The 23,537-nt window shown below is 46.3% G+C and overlaps 1 protein-coding gene across 9 annotated transcripts in view; it reads right to left on the reverse strand.

Moving 5' to 3' along the window:
• Window positions 1–23,537, reverse strand: part of PPP1R12B (protein phosphatase 1 regulatory subunit 12B) — a 129,954-nt gene that overhangs the window by 92,653 nt on the left and 13,764 nt on the right. For all 9 annotated transcript variants that reach the window (XM_027697753.1, XM_027697751.1, XM_027697759.1 and 6 more), the window contains exons 2-3: window positions 3,389–3,519; window positions 2,829–2,947 (exon numbers count right to left, since the gene is read on the reverse strand). In XM_027697753.1, coding sequence (XP_027553554.1) covers window positions 2,829–2,947; window positions 3,389–3,519 — 250 coding nt within the window. The remainder of the gene's footprint in view (window positions 1–2,828; window positions 2,948–3,388; window positions 3,520–23,537) is intronic.

Consider the following 23,537-nt stretch of genomic DNA (forward strand, 5'->3'; position numbering starts at 1 on the left):
AGCAGGATGCAGCTAATGTGGTGAAGCAATGCAAGCAGAATCCCAAAAAGTGTCAGGCAAAATACCTGCAGCTGAGGCAGGATCGTTGCCTTGATGTCCTGTAAGGTTTCAACCACGTTATCACCAGGTTCAAGACCATCTAAGGATCCTGAAGGTGCACAAGTCCGTGGGACCTGATGAGATGCATCCAAGGATCCCAAGGGAGATGGCGACGGAAGTGCCTAAGTCACCCTCCATCATATTTGAGAAGTTGTGTCAGTACGGTGAAGCTCCCACAGACTGGAAAAAGGGAATTATAATCCTCATTTTTAAACAGGGAAAAGAAGACCTGGGGCGCTACAGGTCAATCAGTCTCTCCTCTATGCCCAGCAAGATCATGAAGCAGATCCTCCTAGAAACTATGATAAGCAGATGCAAAATAAGGAGGTGATTGGTGACAACCAACCTGTCTTCTCTGAGGGGCAAACTGTGCCTGACACAGCCCTGTCTGACGGGGTAACAGCGCTGGTGGATGAGGAAAGAGTGACTGACACCATCCACCTGGACTGGTGCACAGCATGTGACACTGTCCCACACGACACTCTTATCTCTAAACTGGAGAGACATGGATTTGGTGGATGGAGTACTCAGTGGATGAGGAACTGGTTGGATGGTGGCACTCAGAGTTGTGGCCCATGGCTCGATGTCCATGTGGTGCCCAGTGCCGAGTGGTGTCCTCAGGGGTCGGTGTGGGGACTGGTGCAGTTTAACCTTTGTTGGTGTCATGGACAGTGGGATTGATGCACCCTCACCCAGGTGCTGATGGCACCGAGCTCTGTGTGGGGTCACACGCCACAGGGAAGGGATGGGACACCCAAAGGGACCTGGACAGGCAGGAGAGGTGGGACCATGTGAACCTCATGAAGTTCAATGAGATCAAGCACAAGATCCTGTCCCTGAGTTGGAGCAACTCCAGGCACAAATCCAGGTTAGGAGATGAATGGATGGAGAGCAGCCCTGGAGAGAAGGACCTGGGGGTGCTGGGGAATGAGAAGCTCAACATGCCCTGGCTGTGGGCAGTGACACCCAGTGTGCTGGGCTGAACCCACAGGCTCCGGAGAGCTGGGGGTGCTCAGCCTGGAGAAGAGAAGGCTCTGGGGAGACCTTAGAGCCCCTTCCAGTGCCTAAAGGGCCTCCAGGAGAGATGGAGAGGGACTTCGGACAAGGGCTGGAATGACAGGACAAGGGGGAATGGATTCCCACTGCCAGAGGGCAGGGTTAGATGGGATATTGGGAAGAAATTCTTCCCTGTGAGGTGGTGAGGCCCTGGCACAGGTTGTCCAGAGAAGCTGTGGCTGCCCCATCCCTGGAAGTGTCCAAGGCCCCTTGTCTATGGCAGGGGGTGAAATGAGATGGTCTTTAAGGTCCCTTCCAACCAAAATCATTCTCTGATTCTATGTACAGCTCTTGATACTCACTTTAAAGACCCAAGTTACACTGATGTAAAGAAAGGATCTCTGTCTTTCTGGGCATTCAATAAAGCCTGAGTGCCAACAGGAAAAAGGCATGGCTTGGATAGTCCAGTAAAACAAAGGCTGACTGCAGACACAAATCTTTTTTTTAAATACAAGAGCAGAGTAAATATAAGGGAGAAGAGCTATTTAACCTTATATTAAAGGGGATGGTAAAGGGGAACAAAATAAGAATAACCTTGTCACAAATATCCCTGGACTAAAAAGTGAAGTTTTTGTTTAGAAGGAACTTGATCCTGCATCAATTTTCCAAGAGGAGCACTACAGTAAATGAAAACCAGCTCTCAGATGAACAGCTACAAACTCACCTGTGGAACAGTAACACGGGTGACAAAGTACCACAGGACTGATCTCTTCCCTAACTACACCTGAAAGGAGCTTCAAAAATAAAGTAACCACCATATGTCAGAATATATTTGACAGGGGACTGGATTCAATCCAGCATGCAAACAACCCCCACATCAACCTGCAGGCATAAAATAATCCACACTGAAAATAATCTTTGGGGATCTCTAGCCCAAATCCCTGCTCAAAGGAGGGTAACTTCAAACCCAGATCAAATAGCTCAGAGCTGAATGCAGCTTTGATTACATCCAATGATGGGAGTTCCAGAAATTCCTTGGTTCCCTGTTCCATCACTGCATCCTTCAAAAACATTCTTGATGAACTTCATAGACAGGATTTAAACTTCTCACCCACATGTACATACATTTAATGACTCACAGATGAATTCCATGGGTATGAAGAAAATGTCACACTAATAAAGCATTTCTTAATTATAACATCAGCTACACGGTCCAAGATGATTCTTCTACTGGGAATGTTTGTGCAGGGACAGCCTGGAGAGCAACCCCTCAGCCAGGCACACCTGATGAGAAAGGGAGCATGGCAGATGGGCTGCAGAACTCTGGGGAAGGATCAGGATAAAGCAGGTCACTCCAGGCCTGGAATACTCACACCCTGTTTCCTCCTCTTGGCAGTGCTGTAAATCTCACCTCTGTTTTATCAAGTCTTAGTGAAACAAGACCTTTTAATGATACCAGAGGTCAGAATTACATCTCACTTTAAAAGCAAACAGATCTAATGATTCAGATTTCAGTACTGTGGTGTCTTGCCTTGAAGAATCCCAAGGGCAGAGACCACACACCACAAACCTCCTGCATCTGCAGCACTGTCCTGACAGCAAAATAAAATCTGTCTGCTGTCTCCTGAGCCAGATTTTAGATCTTTTCACTTACAGACAGCAAGCCAGCAGAGTTCTCTTACGGACATTTTTAGGCTCTAACTCTCCCATATTCAATCCCACACCTGATTTACCTTGCTTCTTTACTTGTTCCAGAAGCAGGTCCTTCATGGCTGCTTCCTCTGCGATGTCAGACGGGACCTCCCCTTCGCTGTTCACAGCAGCCACGTTGGCTCCATGGCTAATCAAGTACCTACATGAATGAGACCCAGACCAGCACATCAGACCTTGTCTGAAGGCTTCAGAGCAACTTAAACAGTGCAGCAGGCAGCCCAAAAACATATTTGCATTCTCATTCAAGTTCAATCACCAAATGAGTACTTTATTCCTAGCCAATTTCTAGACTAAAAAATGTTCACTGTTAATGCAAGATCCCTGCTTGGGGGCTCATAGTTTTCTTTTCTCTATAGTTATTTAAATACCCCAGGTTCTTGCACTAATCTGGTTGATTATCCCCTAAAAAGAAAAGAAATTGTAAAAAAGGGCAAGCTAAGCCATCATCAATTTTTAAATTTGTCTTCTATACCAAAGAGATATACAAATGTATAACAGTATCCATCACCTGGGTACCTGCTCCGATGAGAAAGGCACAGGAAGTGTTATAAATACCCGGAATAGCCCGAAACTCACTCACTCTGCTATGTTCAGATAGCCACAGGATGCCACTGCATGGAGAGGGGTCCAGCCCTCGTTGTCTTGCTGGTTCACATTGGCTCCATTTTCTACCAGAAACTTCACCATGTCCAGGTTTTCATCAATACAGGCCTGAGGGAGGAGAGAAGGGGAACATCGAGGGAGGAGGGGAGGTGAACATGCAGGGAGGGAAGGATTGAAGAGAAAGGGAAGGGAGAAAAAAACAGGGTGTTGGTATGAAATCAAGCATACAACCCCCACTTGCAGGTTATTGGCAGCAGGTAATTCCTGGGCTGAACTATCCACGCTGTGGGCAAGCACACCTTAAAGCTTAGGGTAGCATCAATTTGTGAACTGAAACAAATCAATTTGTGAACTTTCAAAAAGTAATTGTAACTCAGATTCCCCAGGTGGACAGCCTCTGAATTTTCTCAAGCTTTACCTCTCACCATTGAATTGTTTCCTTCCTCACTCCCCCACTGTTACCTCACCACAGCTGGGATGCTGAAATGATGGATCTCTATTAGTTTTAGGTATGGCATCAAATCCCTCTAAGCAAGGCAAGTTGTGTACTCATTTAGATTATGTTGATCCTCAAAATGTCAATGAAAAGAAGTCATAATAGTGAACAAAATGAGGCCTCACTAGTGGCAGGGATGGGCAGGGAAAGCAGGAGCTGAAGAAGCCTGACCAAAGCAGCCCACCTGTGTACAGGTCACCTTTTACCAGGGCAAAAGTGGGGTTTTAGAGAACTTAATAACTTCTTCATTCAGCAGTATCTCTCAGTTTTCCTGAGTATAACACAGTACAACTTTCCCTGTTTGCTCTACAGTCCTGTGAGCTGCTGAAGAGAACGACAGCCCTTGATGAGCCGCTGTAGTCATTCCTGAGCCTGCTTTGAACTTGTCAGAAGAAAACACAGCTTGATTTTCAAGTCTCAGCAGTTCTGTTGGGTGGAATTCCTCCTTCCTCAAATTCCTGGCTCTAGCACGTTCTGCGTTGCATGTACAGCTCACTGGAAGCTGCTGTTTAAGGATGAGCTGGCAATTTAATCCATACCTCCGAATGCGTTTGCCTCCGCTGGGAAGCACTGGGCATGACCAGGAGGGGCAAGGACTGGCTTTTACTGCGTGTCCATCCACAGGCAGAAACCCAATCCCTCATTACTAGAGAGGGAAACAGTCAGAATTGCTCCAGAATCTCTGCACTCGATATCTTTGCACAGCTCAATGTGGGCACATCTATCCCTTATGGTAGTCGGGTGATTCCCAGATGATCTGTCTATAAAGAGCAGCACTGATTATCCATTCCTGTCCCAGCAAGGAATGAAAACGAGGAATCCTCTCTAACCAACATCCCCACACACACCAAAAAGAGACAATCCTGTATTATCTAACATTTCACCTCTGCTGCACTGCTCATGTCAAAGGAGAGGCACATCCTGCACCAGGACATCCAGCTCTTTCTACTCCTATTGCAAGTAGAGCTGGACTCGATGATTCTTGTGGGACTTTTCTAACTCAGGATACTCCATGATTCCAAGTACAATCCCAAACTAGCTGTTTAGGCTGCAAACATGAGTTGTGCCTCATTTGGTTGGTTCACAAAGAGCCATGCACAAGCCTAGCTTTGAAATCTCCAAGGAGGCACATTCCGAATTAACTAACTCCTAGTGCAGGTACTGGGCAAACATGAGACAACACAGGGGACAGGTGTCCCAGGAGCAGGCTCAGTCCCGACTGGAGCCTATGCTGAAGGGTCAGTGTGTTTCCTGGCCCTGTTTTAGATTGGTTTACCTGATCCTTGGTCAGGAAAGCACAAGCATAACTCCAGAAGTCATTTACTTCAGGAGCTGCTCCAAATCCAGAATGGCTGAGCCTGACCTGGGCAGGCTCCATTCACCCTGCTCAGTCCATCAACACTGTCCCACCCTCAAGCATAAAACAGTTTTGTCCTGCAAACCCAGCTCTGAGGGGCTTTCCTTAGATTATTTCAGGCAGTAGAACTGGGGAAAAAAATAAAACCCCAAACCAAAAATCTTGGGGACTGAAAAGCATCACCCTGAGGCTGGAGGAGCTCTGGGTCAAAGCACGATGGGGTAAGACATGGTTAGGTCTGAGCAATGTGGATGCAAACCAGGTTCTACCACCAGGAGCAAGGGGTTGGTCTTCTTTTATTTAGATCCCCTGGTCTGACCCCCTGCTCAAAGCAGGGCTAAATCTGTGTGAGATCAAGTTGCCCAGGCCTGCTCCAGCCAGTTTTTACTGTCTGCTGGGATGGAGACTCCAGGCCTGGTCTGGTCCCTGCCCCAGTGCTTCACCCTCCTCTCTGTGGGTAATTTTTCTAATCTGGATTTTTTTCTTGCTGCAACTAGTTCCTCCTGCTCCAGCAGCACAGACTGAGCCTCCAAGTGTCAGCAGGTGATGAGGGCAGGAAACACAAGCCCAATATTCCTACTGTACAGGGGAACTAATATGCCCAGTATGCACACAGTTAAGACACACTCTAAGAAGGATAAACTCACGATTTCCATAATCCTGCCAACTGCACAAACCAAACTGTCAGTGTCTTGTGTCTGTACCAACACACTGAAACGCAGCAAGAAGGTGAAGGATGTGATGCACACAGAGGTGGACATGGACACACAGAGGAATCTAATAATCCCTTTTCAGTTCAAGGAGCAATTCTTTGGGAATTCAAGACTGAGCCTGCAAAACTCACAGCTCATCTCTTTTTTATGGCCACCCATATTTATTGTGATATACTTTGAGTTTCCCCCAACACACCTCATATAAATTACACTTCCTGATGAGTTATTTACATTTTGACCTGGGAACACAACCAGTACCAATCACTTCTTAAATAAAGCTGACTTTATCTAAAAGCATATTGCTCCGAGAATAGCCAAGGAAAGTTCGCCCACACAGTGGTTTCTTTTGGGCACAATCCCTCCTGGCTGCCCACAGAACCAGAGCCTCATTACAGAGGAATTTTATCAGCAGGGTTCTGCCAAAGCAGAGAGGTGAACGGTTCCTGCTCTGCTGGGTTTGTTTAAGTGTTACCTGCAGCTTGAGTGGGAATCTAAATTTAGACTGAAGAATGTCTCTATAGCATGAGCTTTGTATGTATTTCATAGAGAATTATATTTACACTGTTCATCAAACACACCTACTTCATCTGCATAGCCTGGGAATCAGCCAAGGGAAAAGCCCGGTTCTCGCTCAAGTCACTGCACTCTAAAGTGAAATATCTGTTTAAATGCATAAACAAGCCCCTCTCACTCTTTTAAATTTCTGCCTGTTGTTGCCTCACTGTTCTGCTGGTCCCATCCCTCGTGGTTCCAATGGAATGCATGCTCCAACCAGCAGGGATAATGGGATCAACCCCCACCTGTTCCCACACCGAAATCTGCAGTAATTCGACTCTCCTGGCTCCTGCAGGGAGAAAATGATGACAAAGTGCCAGGGCTCCGTGGGTGCTGACAGCAGCAGGCACTTGCTCCCTCCCCAAGGTAGCCATGGCCATTCCATGTCTGCTGCCTGCATTTACCACCAGGAGAAAGCCAAGTGCAAAGGGGGAGTAAGGCCTTAATGGGGCAGCAACATATTCTTTAATATGTAAGAAAAATAACCCTCACTCCACCCTTGTGCAGCTCATGAAAAGGGGCTCTTCAAGGCATGTGGTCAAGGAAAAGCTGCTGCTCAAGGGGTGTGATCCAGCCAGGGGATGCTGCTTGGCAAATACTGATTTTAGTGTGAGCTAATAGGAATAGAACTGAGCTCAGGGCAGAGTAACACAGTTTCCTAAGTGACAGGTACGATTCCTTGCCTGCCTCAAATACCAAAATGTAAGAACTTTTTGCACTGTTGTATCATTACATACTACTAATTACACTGAGAGTTGAAAAAGTGAGGTGGAAAAGGAGTTTCCAAACATGGCATTTGATAAATAGAGGTACTGAGTAACCCCTGCTCAGCTCTGAAAAATCTCATTGTGGTCTTATTTTAGAAACTATCAGACAAAGAATTATTTACATCACTTTTTAGTCAGATACCCTAAAAGAACACACTGCTTGCATCTTAATATACTATGACATATTTAACACATCTCAGAGCAAGAATTATGAGGCCAACAACGTGGAAAATGAATTGGTAATTTCTACAGATCTGAATGTTAAAAAGCCTTTATAAAGGCTATAACAGATTAAATGGCAGCTTTTAGGGGTTTCAATGTATTTCTGTGTGTCTTTTTAAGGTATCAACTGAATAAGACTAATATTTTACCAGGGAATTCACACTTGCACACACAGTAATGGTGTTAATAGTTTCATACATGACATCATTTTACCAAGACACAAATTAAGGAACAGAAATTCTCTCTGTTTAGAAGTACTCAGGGCACACACTTGCCCATCTACAATTTTTGAGAGCCCTGAGTGCTGATATCTCTCCACCAAATTTCTGCTGCATGTTTTCTTGTGCATATCTGCCAAAATAAAGCACTGTGAATGAACCAGCCCATAAGAAAAACACTCCCACTGGGATTCAGGGGGCAAAGCTCCCCTTCATGCTGAGCCAATTCGGTTACCTGAGGTTACTGGGGGAAGGAGAAGAGGACAAAGAGGAAGTAAAAGGGTAGATATGTCCTCCTTTAAGTACTATTAATCCTCCAACCTTAAATTTAGGAGAGTGAATAAGTTTAGTAACCCGAGAGGATCTATTGCTATGCAGAGTTCTCCTCTCTTATTTGATATGGTGTTCCTTGGGAACAGGGTAAGAACCACGACTTCGGAGAAGAGAGTCACAAAGCAGATTCCTGCTCTCCAGCCCCAAAGGGAGGGGCCAAAGTCAAAAAGAGCTGGTTCAAGAAGTAATGTTGCCATTTTGGTGGGTAGTTACTTCATGTGAGGAAACACTCCCTCTCCTAAACCATCCTTGAAATCAGGCATAAAGAAAAAAACAGGGATAGGCTTAATTCTTTCAGTTTTAGGTCCTGCTAACCCCCAGCTGCTTGGTTCACACGTAGGAGAGGCTAAAAGCAAGGTTAACTGCAGAGCACAGCAATTTTGTCTTTAAATTTATAATTCCTTTTTTATCTTCTCTCTCTGTACAAGCTCTAACATAACCTTCAGGGCGATGTGACAGGGTGGGAGTGCAGGGTGAGTATCTTTCCCTCTCATCGTGGATCTTCAGCAGGATAATCTCTTGCCATCCCTGTATTTTTCTTGGCAGTGGATGAGCTCCAAGTGCTGCTGGAACGGCACTAATGTATTACAGTTTTAGCAGTCTTTGATGCAAACTGCATCCAGTGCCCAGAATTACCCACTCACCACCCAAAGAAAGTTGGCTCACAGGATTTAAATCCCAGGCATTGCTGGGCAAGTCTCCATCCCCAGCTCATGGTGTTCCTCCAGCTCCTGGCAGGAGCCCAGCATTTAGCAGTTTTTCCATAGGGAGGAAGTGCTCAGTTTCTAAAATTTGCAGATACGGCAGATTAGCTTCCCCCTCTCAGCTAACAGGTGGAGCCCTTTCCAGCCATGGACACTCGCTGCAGGCCTGAGTTTTGCCAGGAGCTGTTGCCAAGGCATTCTTCTCCCGAGCATGAAGTTTACATTACAGTAACGAAACGGGGACACCAGGAAACGAGACACAGCAACTCCGCACAGCTCGGCTCATCTGGCAAGGCTTGTCCAGCAACCAGACAAAATCTGATCGTCATCTTGAATGAAACCTCATTATTATCATCGTGTTGTTGTGTTTGCTCCTTCCTTGGAGCACCCAGAGCGCACAAGCACCGCTGAACTCCTGATGAGTATCAGCAACGCAACAGCGCCTGCTGCCTGCCAAAGGTTTGCTTTGCTTATCTCCTGGGCATCCCCTGGGACAGAGACTGGAGGATCAGGGAGGAAAAGGAGCCAGATGGGATGAGACTGAAGGGTTCAGAGGACCGGGAATTGAGCTCCAGGAAGGTGTGAACAGTGTGACACTGCTCACCTTCTAGGGGTGCATCACACTTAGCAAAGCCCCAGCCTAGGACTGGTGTTACATTCCCACTACATACTGAATACACACAGGATGGCAGCGAAGAGAGCAACTAAACCACCTGAGAAATTCCTAAGAAATTGCTCGGGATCAGCTGAGAGATTAAAAAAATACACCTTTTCACATCCACAAGGAGAAAGTCGGTTACAAACCCAGAAGAACACAGAAGCCATGGCAATAACTGCACATCCACAGTGCTGTCACAGGCACATGAAGGCACCTGTTTCCTCCACAGCTTACCCAATACTAAGTAGTTTAACATAAATACATAAACAACATTCATGTCACAGTGCAGCTGTTTGCAGGAAGGGCAGTTCTTGCCAGGATATCAGCAGAGCTGCTCAGCAGCACAGGCACATCCCCTGCCCTGGGCCTGCATGAGGAGCTCACCGTGTGTACAACCCCTATAAGAAGGGTGAACCCAGCTGCGAGCGCGTGGCATCGCTCCCTGAAGCCCCACTGAGTCAACATTTGGTTTACAAACAGTTTGTCACATCCCCCAGTGTCATATGATCGTGGGATGAAGCAGCAGCAGCAGCAGCAGCATGCAAGAGCTTGGACTCAGTCAGCCAGGAAACCTGTAATAACTGCTGTGGGTTAATTTTGGCTGTATTTAATTCCCTGGTGCTCCCTCTGGGGTTGTTGGGATTTCTGAGAGAGAATCCATGCATTTGCTCAAGGCAGAAGGAAGATGCAAGAAGGGGAAAGCAGAAAGGGCTGCGTGCTTGGCTGCTGTGTTACGTGTTTCTACTATGAATACACCAGTCTTGTGACAGAACCCAATTTCAGGGCCTTCTCTGTGCACAAGAGTGAAAATCTCCTAATCCTACCGTGTCAGATCCTTGGGTAGCTATCCCCATGGTTCCCACATGGAAATCATACTTGGCAGTTCTACTTGTCACACATAAATGCAACACGTAAACTGCCTGGTCAGGCACATGCTGGCTTTTTAAATGGAGTATGAGAGATGCCAGGCCAGGAGAGGCCTTTGCTTCAGCTCTTCTTCATTACTCCAGTAAATACTTGTCTCTGGAACCTCCTACAACTATGGTACCTCTTGGTCTGTGCAAAATGCTACTCTTAAATCAGATTGCTCCTGAAACCCCTATTATTAATTCTTTTACCAAACTCTCCTCCAGTCCAGAAGTCAAGTGTTGAACCATCTTCAAAGTTCTTTACACATCCAGCCCTCCCCATGGTTTGCTTCCCTCCCTGGTCCCAATTTCTGCAACTCTTGAGTATTGAGTATTAACAAACACCTCTGAGATGCTTCCATACAATCCTACATCCATCATTCCTGCACTGATCTTCAGGACCCATATGTCAGCGTGCCCAGAAAGCCACTCCATTCTTGCATATGGTGAAACAGTTTATAGTTTAGATGCTGAGATGCTCAGAGCAGGGACCATCTGCTATTGCTTAAAGAGGAGCCAGCCCTCAACACACCCCAGTGCCAGTCAGGGACAGAATAGCAACAGATACATCATGGAATCACTGCAGTTGGAAAGGACCTCAGGAGACTCCTAATCTAATGCCTCTAGCACAAGGCAGGGTCTGCAGTGAATTCTCCTCACCATTCCAGGCTGTGGATGTGTGTGTGTATTAACCTGTGCATGTGCATATATGTTCATACATACAAGCACAGCCACTTATATTTATTCTTTGAAAATCCAGGGAAATCTTTAACTGTGGGAAAAGACTAGAAGACACAGATTTGTGTCCTGTGTCTGCAGCTGTTTTGATCCAGACCTGACTCACCTCCACAGCTTTGATGCTTTATGTGCCCAAGCCTCTGGCTTTCTCCTCTTACATGATGTCCTTATGCTGGAAACCTGATGTAGACTCATTTGGGTGGCACAGGCTGCACCACCCATGAGCTACACAAAATTCTGCATCAGGTATGGAGTGAAAAAAGTGGGGTTTGTTCATACAAACCAAGGGGGGACATCACGCTCACATGGATTGAAAGGTTTTCTCTGTGCTAAATGAAGAGCCAGAGTGAGTACAGGCCATAAAAAGCACTAATCTCAAAGCAAGATGGTTTCTGAGTGCATGCAAGTGCAGCTCAAATTCAGTCTGAGACCCCTACAAGAGCTCGAGCAGGTTTAAGCCCAGCTTGCTGCCATGTGCTCCCACACCTTGCTTTGCACAAGATTAGTTTCATCCACATTTTCAAAGGGTAAAGAGACAGAGATACCCAGGGCATTCTCTGCCCAAGCTGGGTGGATGCACCACTCTCACAGTACCTGTCCTTTCCCCCTGCCTGCAGACCAGCAGAGATCCACTGACACCAGGGTGAGAAGAATCCCACCCTCCATGACTGACCAGGAGTCACAAGAGAACCCTCCAAGAGCCAAAATCTATCAGGTCACTACTCAACCTGAACTTTGAGAGGGTTTTCTTTACCACAACCTTTTCCTATAAGATTGGTGTAACTAGAACACTTTGAGGAGTTTTGGAAATGGTTACAGAGTTGCTGCAAATCAGAGGCTGACACTGACACCAGCAGCACCATTAGCTGGTACACACAGGGTTGGAAGCACTGGCAGGGCAGTTCAGTCATCCAGTCATGACAGTGTCAAAGGGATTAAATAACAAGACTCACTTCTCTACTGTTCTCCTGTCATAAGTCTAAAATATATGGAACAAGGTTGGCTAGGAGATGGAGGGAGCCAATCCTCCACTGAATGCAAAGCAAGAGTAATACATGATGTCAACATACACCTCAAACCCACAAACGAAGGCAAGGCCGATGACAGCTGAACAGCAGCGGGGTTAAATCTGGGAGCACAGAGAGAGGAGTTCACAGAAAACAAAGAGAAAAGCCTCCCAAAATAGCCTGGCAACTGTCACCACTCGGCCTGTCGGCACTGGAAGGTTTGACATTGCCATGGTGTCCCATGATCACAGCTCTGCTCTTAAGGGGCTTCTGTCAGAACCGGCACTACCAAAAATTCCACCTCCAAGTAATCCCGTATCTCTGGCAGCATAGATTACACTTGCCAGTGATTTGGGGAACAACAAACAGCTCATACTGCTGCTCCTACAACACCACAGAGCTTCTGCACCTGCCCTTCTCAGTCCTCAGCCCCAGCTTCTGTGTGTCCTCTGCCTCAACACCCTGCACGGGCGCTTCTGCACCACGAGCCCAGTTCTAAAATCTTTATGCTTTAAAAGCCTTGAGCAAATCTAATCCTGAAACAACCAGAAGAAAGAGGTAAATTCTGCTTTAAAGAGAGCAGGGGGAAAGGGAGCAAAATGAGATAAAAAGGTTCATTTTCTAGTCTGATTAATTAGCTATGGAGCTTCATTTTTTTTAACAGCAGTTGAGTCATACTTCTCGTGTAAGCAGGAAGAGAGATATGGATTATGTCAGATTTTTCCATTGGAAAAAAACTCACAACAACTAGAAGTACTCAGCAGTATCCATGCCAGTCATCAAAAGAAACCAACAACAAATCTCTTACAATGATTAGCACAACAAAAAACGCAGCAGAGCACAAGGGAAAAGAGAAATACATGCAAAGGCATAATTATGTCATGAACGTAGCATTTCCAAGATGAAATAGCAGCACAAAATGTCAGGGGGAGAAGTGCTTTGAATAGAAGCCACATTTTAAAACTCCCCACGCCTTCATATGTGCACCGGGGCAATCAGCTTATTTACAAGGAGGTAGATGTAAATACCTGATGCATTAAACCAGAGATGGCTTGGCTAAATGTCTGTGGAATTCTTTACAACTACCAGGATCCTGCGTGAGCTGCACGATGGTGCTGCCAGTGAGTGCTGAGGCACCACACTTCACTTCCCCGTGGCTGGACAGGAGCTGTGCTCACCAAGGCAGCCCTTGGCAAGCCAGAGCTTCCAGCTCGGCTTCTGTGGGAGAAAGAGCCACTGCTGGAAGGAAAGAGAAGGTCAGCTGGACACTCACACTCTGTGTTACTGAAATGGGAGGGAAAGGGGAAGAAAGCTAAATTGCCCTGCTTTAACTCCTGCTAGGACACCAGGCTCAGGCTCATGCAGGATTGCCAGCTTTTGGCCCTCATTTAACCTTTGTAATCAAACAGCATCTTGGCAAAGCCAGGAAGCTCAGCACATACCACAGACAGGGAATTCACTATGCAAAGAGCCACAGGGACCAACCCTTATGCACAACCTTGGTGCTGTGAGCAGGGCAGTGACCCTGCCAAGGCTCAAGGAGTGTTTGGACAGTGCTCTCAGGCACAGGGTGGGATTGCTGGGGTGTCCTGTGCCAGGAGTTGGACTTGATGATCCCTGTGGGTCCCTTCCAGCTCAGGACATTTTATGATCCTATGAACCTCTGTGAGCCTCAGAGTATTTGTGCCTCCATGTGTCTAACAACCTGCACTGAATTCACCTCCCATCCAAACCAGGCCCTGATTTCCCAGTGACTTCCACTTCCACAGTGCTCCTCCTCTGCAGCCGCTGGCCTGGTTTGCCATTTGCACTCACAGACCAGAACGCAGCCCTAAACCAGTGCCAGGCCATGTGGGACTGACTTCAAAATCCAATCTAGATCATCATCTTACTCCCTTCCTTTTCATCATCTTCATCCCACTAATTCCAACATGATTTTTAATACCCATTATTTCAACAGCAGTCGGAGGCTAATGCTTTGTACTATCTGAGAAGAGCTTGAAATGAGTCCAGTACGTGATCAAGTGCCAACACTAAAAATAAAGTCTTTCTGTCGCTAAAAAGCAGGGACTGTCAGTTTTCTAATGGTGTGGAGCAGGACTGGCTTTTCAAGTCTCACCAGTTTAGTCATTCTGACCACTAAGTATGTAATTTCTCTCCCACTCAGCCAGCACTCCCTGGCACTGGATCAAGACAGTCTATATAAAATCTTGCCCTTAAATTACTGAAATTTTTGTTCCTGCCTGAAATAACTCTACATTTCATAATTAGAAAGCTCACAAGCATTTCACTCCTGTGTGGAAAATGGAAATTCAGCTACTGCAGGTTTGCTTAGCAAAGAAATGTTCTGCTAACAACACCTTTGCCCTTGCAAGTGCTCCATCAGGGGTTACACTGCACTATTTAGTGCAGTTCCTAAAGGCACTTCTACAACACAAGCAAATATAGATGTGTTTTCTGCCATCAGCTCTATTACATAAACATATTCTAAACTTCCAAGATGCAGCCTTAGATCAGCTGCAGCCAAACCAACAAGGTCTCCTGCAGCCCAGGGCTGACATTTGTCCTGCTGCCTTGCAGTGGCAGAGCAGTGCAGAACAGCCAAGGCTAAATGGAAACTCACCTTGTCAATAATGGGGGTAAAAATGTAAAATCACTTTGCAGCCCACTTGGCAAGGTGGCTCCACTCACCCCACACCCGCTGGAAGGGCAAGGTGGGGTGGGAAGACAAGGCAGGGCCTCTCTGCTCCAGCACTCAATCCTCTATGGGAAGAGTCTCTCCAGGTCTTCTCTTACCTGGTCAGAGACATGGAAAAACAGTTGCAAATGCGTTTAGCTCCAACTTGGCAAACTGAAGGTGAGATTTGTGTTGCCTAACTAGAGACCTCAAAGGCACACAGAGAAATCTCTGCCAGTCACTCCAGGCTTTCTTTAGCCTCTCCCATGGCAGGGCCTTGCAGCAAGCTCTGCTGAAGCCAGGGCTGCCCTCACCCTGCCCAGCCTTACACCCTGCCAGCAGAGCTTCTGCCCCACCAAGGTCACTGATAACTCATTTGATACCTCAGTGAACAGATCCAGGAGCTAAACTGGCTCACAATGGGACCAGACAAGCCCTGGCACTGGTATGAAAGGCACACGACAGGAGCAGCAGGAAGGGCAGGACAGAGATAGCCTTAAGCTGCCACATAACATCTTGTTCATGTCAAGACAGACAGTTCACACTGACCTTGGCCCAGGGAAAGATAGATTTGTCAACAGAGAAAGCACCCAAGTCCCTCCAGAACCAGTACTGCTTTCACAGAAACCAACTCTAACTTACAGACACCAAAGCTCACGTAGAAGTTGTTCCATGAGCTCCTGTGAATGCCAGGAGCGCCCAGGTAGCACTAAGTAAAGGCAAAGATGATGAAAGCAGTGGCTAAGTACAGAAATACCCCTTGTCCTGTCATTCCAGGCCCTTGTTTAAAGTCCCTCTCCAGCTCTCTTGGAACCCCTTTAGGCACTGGAAGGGGCTCTAAGGTCTCCCTGGAGCCTTCTCTTCTCCAGGCTGAGCACTCACAGCTTTCCTAACCTGTCTCCAGAGCAGAGGTAAAAAATCTCTTCAAGAATTCCCAATATTGGAAAAGATCTATGTTTGAGAATCCGATTTCCATTAGTTTTCAAATGCCAACTACACTTTCAGGCAAAGTTCATCAGAACTTGCCTTTATCCACAGGAGAAAAAAAAAGAAGAAAAAAGTCAATTGACACTATCAGGGCTGCTCAGTCCACAGGAAAGTGTCTTTGGGGTTTTTTTAATCCTGTAGGAAACAAACTAAAGCAAATCTCAGCCTGGCCACCAGTAACAAAATCCTTCACTGCTGGTTTCTAAGCACAGCCCCCTCCTGCTGCCAGCAGCAGTGCAAAGAGAGGGCAGGGGGTCCATCCTGCCCATGGAAAAGAGAGGTAGTGGCAAATATGGTACAGAGAACACTGAGCTATTAAAGAAAATGACCTGTGGGATGAAGTCACTGCAGAGGGACAAGAGCTGCTTGAATGCCAGTTCCCTGTGAGACCCTCACACAGAGTAACTGAGCGCTGTGCACATGAAGGATGAGGCCGTGCACCGACCCTTGTCAGAGCACGACACCAGATATCCTGAGAGTTTGAAAGATGGACACAACTAAAGTGTCACCTTTCCCTGGTGGCATGAATGACATTTTGAGTCTAATGAACTGTGGTCTCTGTGATCAAAGAAATACAGACCTGATACAAACTTTTATGTTTTCCTAGGAGTAACATAAACCCAGTTATTGCCCCGACGCCGTACACATGCCCTGTAGGGCTCAGATCCTGGCAGCCCCTGTGAACTCTGACTGAGTGCCCTATCAGGACTTCCAAAGTGTCACACAGCCCTGGCTGGCAGAGCCAAAAAAAGGTCGTAGCCAGAAATGGTGAGAGCAATGGACATATCCAGCAAAGGAAGGGGTGGCAGGGAGAGCAAACTCTGCATCCCTGCAACCACCAGGAGCAGCAGCCAGGAGCTGCCTGGGCTCACCGGGGAACTACAGCACTTACTCATCCCTGAATTAAATCTGGTGGAAGTCCAGCTGCAGGATGGGGAATTCCCTCTTTATTTCCTTGTATCACCTGAGCATGAGTCTGCCCTACAGGTGGGTGGCACAGGCAATCCTCAGGAACAGCACATTCCAACCTGGATGGTGAATAGGAGAAATTTAGGAGAGGGCAAGGTTTGCTGACAAAACAGAGCTGCCAGAGCCATGAAACAGTCTCACTTCTGAGGAGATCACCCCAGTCCAGAGGAGGCCACTGACTTGATCAGAGGGATGGAGCACCTCTGCTATAAGGAAAGGCTGAGGGAATTGGGATTGTCCAGCCTGGAAAGAGAAGGCTTCAGGGTGACCTAATTGTGGCTTCACAGTACCTGAAGGGAACTTACAGGAAAGATGGAGAGAGACTATTTACAAGACCCTGGAGTGACAGGACAAGGGGGAATGGGTTCAAATTGAAAGAGAGTAGATTTAGATTGGACATTAGGAAAAACTTCTTTACTGTGAGGGTGGTGAGGCACTGGAATGGGTTCCTCAGGGAAATTCTGGCTGCCCCATCCCTGGAAGTGTTCAAGACCAGGTTGGACGGGGCTTGGAGCAATCTGGGGTAGTGGAAGGTGTCCCTGCCCAGGGCAAGGGCATTGGAACTAGATGATCTTCAAGGTCTCCTTCCAACCCAAACCATTCTATGATTGTAAGATTTCTGCTGAAGAGGAAAGAGATGCAAAGAGTATTATGCAAGAGGACTTGCAGAGGGATCCCACTGCAGTCCCATCTCTGTGCCAGCTGTGAAGGAAGAGCTCCCAGGAGGAAGCAGTGAGCTGATGCTTGGGAGAGCAATTCTGGGTCTGTCTCACTGGGAATATGACTACAGGTCCCCAAGACCATGGATGCACCACTGAGTTCCCAGCTTGAAGCAAGAGCGAGGCACATGGATGGACGGATGGATGGATGGACGATGATGGCCAAGAGAAGATGGATGGACTGAGAGGCTCCAGAAACACAACAGCTCAGATTAGGAGCTGGACAGCAGGACTGCTTGGGCAGCCTCTTGGAAACCATGTCAAGGCCATGTGTATCACAGAATCATGGAATGTCCTGAGTTAGGAGGCAGACACAAGGATCATGGAGTCCAACTCCTGGCCTTGCACAGAACACCTCAACAATCCCACCATGTCCCCGAGAGCATTGTCCAAACGTTCCTTGAGCTTTGGCAGGTTTGAGGCTGTGACCACTTCCCTGAGGAGCCTGTTCCAGTGCCCAACCACCTTCTGGGAGAAGAACCTTTTCCTAATATCCAACCTCCCCTGGTGTAGCACCAGACAAACGTACAAGTGTCAAGTGTCTCAGTGTATGGCTTAGAAGATGGAAAGAAGGAGTCAGTGGGACGTGAGGAAACTCCTAGAATAGAAGGGAGATCTCATCAAAGCCAAGAAGAACCAAGCTGCTGGGGTTACATCAGCCAATGACACAATACTGAAGAGTCCATGGGAAACTGTGCTATTTTGAAAAAGATCCACCAAGGCTTTCATAGAGAGAAGTCTTGTGACAGAAAGGCACTGGAGTCCTTCGAAGGGCAAATAAGCACAAAGGGAAGGAAGATCCAGGTGCTACAAGACATTCACCTCACATACATGGTGTGATTTTTTGGGTTGTCCCGTGCAGAGCCAGGGTGTGGACTTGATGAGCCTTGTGGGTCCCTTCCAACTCAGGAGATGCCATGATTCTATCCACAGAGACTTCTAAAGGCTTCTCACCAGGCCCCTCTCCGAGGCTCCTAAAGCCACTGAGTTGCCTGGGTAAGAGGGACGCTTCTGGCAAGACTAAACGTATTTTCATGATGGGGAGACCAGAATATGTGACAGATCCTTCCTGGGGATCTCTGCAGAAAGCTCTCCCAAGGTCTGTGCCACCAAATGTATTACATAAGGACATTTGAGGAGGTGAGGTGATGAAGAAGAAGAGGTGATTAGTGAGGCAAAGTTTGCTGATGAAACTATTCAAGAGGGTAAAGAAAACGACAAACTTGAAGAACCTTACAGTACTGAGCAAGTGCAGATGAAATGCAGTGAGATCACTGCAGAGTGAATCACAGGCACAAAATACACCTAACGTCACGTAACAAAATGAAAGGCTCTGAGCTTATTACTGTGTTCAGGGAAAAGCTCTTAGGATTATAACAAATAGCTGTAGGAAAACATCAGCTCCAAGCTCAGAAATCAAAGCAAATTCTAGAAATTACGTGGATAGGAACAAAACAAACCAGAAAATATTATTAGGCCCCTATGTAATGCAGCAGATTTACCGTATTATAAGAAATTCTAGTCTCCACAACTAAGAAAGATGTGGTAGACATGAATGGGAAAAAGCTTAACTTAAAAAAAATGCAAAAAACCTCAAAACAAGAAAGAAAAAAAACCTGCAAAACCAAGAAGCCCAAACAACTTCCCCATTTCCCAAAAGCATTTCTTATGGATTTCTGTGGTATCACAAATACAGTTTATGCTATTTGTAGGGTACCCCAGAAATAAACTGCTAAAGAAGATTTCAGAAAGATAAAAAGAGAACAAGTTGTAAAAGCTTTGGGGAGAGCAGGATGCTCACTCCACATCCACTCCCCACTGCTGCCACCCCAACCCACTGCAGCTGCACAGCAGGGATGGGACTGTGCAGGGAAGCCCAGGATCTCAAAGCCTGCAGTTCCCTGCGCCTCTGGAAACACTTGTGTGAAGGATTCATCAGAACAGACTAATGGGGACCAGCTCTGGCCCTCCTGTTCAGCAAAAATAAGAACCAGGGATCATGTTTTACTGGTGTGGGATGAAACCAAAGCGGAGAAGGCAGAGAACTGCGGGGAGCAGAGCCCAGTCTCAAAGTGTCCCTGACAAATGTTCTTGCAACAAAGCAAAATATGAACATTCCTACATTTAAGTGGGAGACTCTAGAGGCAGAACAAGGACAAAAAAGACACAGCACCAGAGAAAATCACTGACTAGGTGAGAGCAGCACCAGCCCTGCTGTGCCACAGATCTCACACTGGCCCCCAGAGCCCTCAAGCTGCTTCCTTGGGATCTTCATCCTTCAACACAGCATTTACTCATATGTTGTTACAGCATCAATGACTGATACTATCACTTTGAATTTTGCATTACCATCCCCACTGGGTAACTGGGGGCTGCCTGGGGAGACCTTATGGTACCTTCCAGTGCCTAAAGGGGCTCCAAGAGAGCTGGAGAGGGACTTTGGACAAGGGCCCTGAGTGACAGGACAAGGGGGAACGGATTCACACTGCCAGAGGACAGGATTAGATGGGATATTGGGAAGGAATTCTTCCCTGTGAGGGTGGTGAGGCCCTGGCACAGGTTGCCCAGAGAAGCTGTGGCTGCTCCATCCCTGGAAGTGTCCAAGGCCAGGTTGGACAGGGCTTGGAGTAACCTGGGCTAGTGGAAGGTGTCCCTGCCCATGGGAGGGAGGTGGAACAAGATGAGCTTAAAGGTCCCTTCCAACCCAAGCCACTCTGGAATTCCATGATTCTAACTGCTCAGCTTGCCAGGCCCTGGAGCAGGCTTCCAAAGGAGGTGCAGACAAGCTCTTTGTGAAGATGTTTAGGAAGGGATTAGATAACTCTTTTGGAAAGAGCTCTGATAAACCTGGTCATGCCTTAGTGCAGAGGACTGGCTCAGAAGGGCTTCTGTGACCTGTTCCAGCCACGCCTGGAACTCTCCAAGTGCAGCTGCCTGTCCCCACCACCAAGACAGCCCAGACTGGTCTGTGGGCAAATGGCAACAGGCTGAACAAATGGCAGCAGAAGAGATGCAGCTTTCAGCATCACACCACAGAAGGAGAACTATCCAAGCACTGCTACAAGAAGCCAAAGCATGAGGAATCCAGCTTAGACAGACTGGAGAAGGGGTGAGTGGTTAGAGACTGACATCAGGCCAGAGTAACACATTAGCAGGATGGGGGTCAGGCTCTTCTCCCAGGTAACAAGGGACAGGACAAGAGGAAACAGCCTCAAGCTGCACCAAAGGAGGTTCAGGTCGGACATCAGGAAGAATATTTTTTAAAAAAGGGTCATTAAGCATTGGAAGGGGCTACCCAGGGAGGTGGTGGAGCCACCATCCCTGGAGGTGTTCAAGAAAGAACTGGATGTGGCACTTATATGAGATGGTCTAGTTGACAAGGTGGTGTTTGGTCAAAGGTTGGACTTGATGATCTTGGAGGTCTTTTCCAACATTAATGATTCCCTCATTCTATGATTAAAATAAATAAATTATATATTAAAAAAAAGCTGGTAGCTTTGTCAACAACAGGTTGATCCCCAAATCTCCAAGACTGTGAGGGTTTGTTTCATCACCACAACACTGTAATTTAAAAGGTAATCCTGGAATCAGATTACATTAAAATGCCTTATTTTCCCCTAATGCAGCAGTTCTTGTTTAGGCCAGGGCTTGAATTGAAGTCCCGAGCACAATCTGCAGGAAGCTGGGCATGCTGTCAGCACATGGATCCCCTCCCAAGGGTTACAATCAATTCTTTGTTCCTTGCTCACTTTCTGCAGTGTTGAACAATTTTCTTTCAGACTAAGAGCACCTTAACTAAACGGAAAAGAATGGATTGTGTGGACTGAGGAGAAGCAAGGAGAAGCCAATACCCGGAATCCTTATAAGACATAGGGCCATAAGCACGGGGCTCCTTCTATAGCAGCTATTAATAAGGGATCAAAAATAACTTGTGCAATATGCTCTGAAGTTCAAACCCTGGCTCTGGTGCCATACAGGTTGGCATGGCCCCGAAGTCTCTCACTGAGAGACGGACACAGTTACCACTTATCTTTTTCAGCACGAGGGAATGCTTGTTCAGAATAATGCAACTGATATCCATTGAAAAGACAAACCATTTAGGGCTGCGAAGGTCAAATTCTGTTTGTCAGCCATCCAAGAGAGAAAAGAAAATCCAGTGCAAACCACAAAGATGGTTTGGAAATCCATTCCTTGCACGAACACCTCGACGCTGGGATCAGTCACATGTATCAGCTCAGGCTACTGAGAGCCAGGAATAGAAAAATGCTCCAAACCCTCCTGGATTAGCAAGGTGACATCCTACATATATACATATGCTTTCTTCTGGTTTAGAGCATGCTATGAAATATAATCTTCATGCCACTGCAGTAAGTTATCCAAACATTCAATAAAATTCCACTAAATACAAAGCAGAATTGCCCACCATTTCTGCAGGGTGGTATTACTGAGCCTCCTAAAAAGCGCTGGATTTTCATTTTAAAACTATTGCTTTAATGTTTGAGAAGGTATTTGGCCTTATTAATTCTCCCCTATCTTACTTTCTCTTCTTGACTCTCACCTGTAGCAACTAATGCTTTTTAAATTGTTCTTTATATCATTCACCCATCCTAGAGCCTGGTGATCTGGAGCTTAATTTAGAGTTAGAACTTGCACCCATCACACAGATTCTGAACACAACGAAGCTTTTGGTATGAGCTATGTCCTACAGCAATTAGTTCCACAGCTGAATTTTACACAGAATGGAAAAAAAAAGTTTTAAAACGCTGATGTTCTTTAATTCTTCCTTGTGGGAAAAAATAAACATTCCTAATCCCATTTTACATAAAATTTTGGATCCCTCAATCTGTGCTCGTGGCTTTCCATCAGTCAGAAAAAATCATAGACAGTTTTGATCTTTCCTGGTATAGAAACCATTCAATGATTTTCATCTTCTTGCTGTTATTTCCCCATCTCTTTCTCTTAACTACGTTTTTTTGAGATGGTAGAAATAGGAATGCACATACTAATAATCTATACAGAGGCACAACATGAACTTAATGCTGCCTTTATATCTGCTTTATTTATTCCTTTCTTAATAGTTCCTAACATTTGATTTGTTTTTTCAGCCACTGCATGTAATTCCATGCTATTACATTAAATCCCCAGAAAAGCTTTTCCAGCCTGTAACAGCTGCACTGGAAGCCACTGTTTGCCCATAAACATTACTTCCCATTTATGGACCAAATTTTGCCAGCCACTTTATCAGCAAATTGGCCAATATTGTAACACTCTTCACTGCCAGCTCTTACTGCATTATCCTGACTGTGCAGGACCCTTGGTAAACTGTGTCCTCACTCTATATTCTCTTTTCAGTCTCACCCAAGGGTGTGCAGAGCAGCACAGGCTCCAGGGGAGATGCACAGGATAACTCACCTTCCTCCTGCAAACTTCCTCCTTTGTTTTTTCTCTTTCAGGCAGTAAGTAATCAAAGATAAGATCTCTTTTTATTTCACAACAGCTTTATTTCTTAGGGCTTCCATTGAGGGGTGTTGTGAAAAGCATTTTGGAAATCCAAACATACCACCTCCACCACATTTCTCCAATCCACATGCTTTTTGCCTCCTTTGAGATCATTTTCTAGTTCTTCTTAGAGTCCCTTATGGAAATTGGCACCACATGGAGAACTGTCACTTCCCACTGACATCCCGTGGTAGTGACTTAAGTGTTTTAAGATATACTAAACACAACGGATTATAGATCAGTGACTGCATGTGCCAGTTTCTCTTGAAAAAATACCAGCTGGTGCTGAAGACCCAACACTTTTAATTTGTCTGAGCAGTTCTGGAACCTCTTCTGTCAATACTGCAGCTTGGGAAAGCTCAGAAAGCTGAATTTTTTATTTTTATTTCAAGAGATCTTTGTACAGGAAAGACTGAAGGGAATGCAGCCCTGGTATTGCTGAGAAACACTACAAAACTGTTCATCACACAATGGCAACACTGGGACAGATTTGTCATTTGAAACTATTCCGTTGAGCCGTATCCAAGACTCAGACTCTCTCAATACTCTCCAGAAAAAAAACCTCAGGATTCTGTGTGCTCCCTGAATAGAGCCTGTAC

The sequence above is a fragment of the Neopelma chrysocephalum genome, unplaced genomic scaffold (genome assembly GCF_003984885.1).
Source record: "Neopelma chrysocephalum unplaced genomic scaffold, ASM398488v2 Primary Assembly neopelma1_122, whole genome shotgun sequence".
Classification (NCBI taxonomy): Eukaryota; Metazoa; Chordata; class Aves; order Passeriformes; family Pipridae; genus Neopelma; species Neopelma chrysocephalum.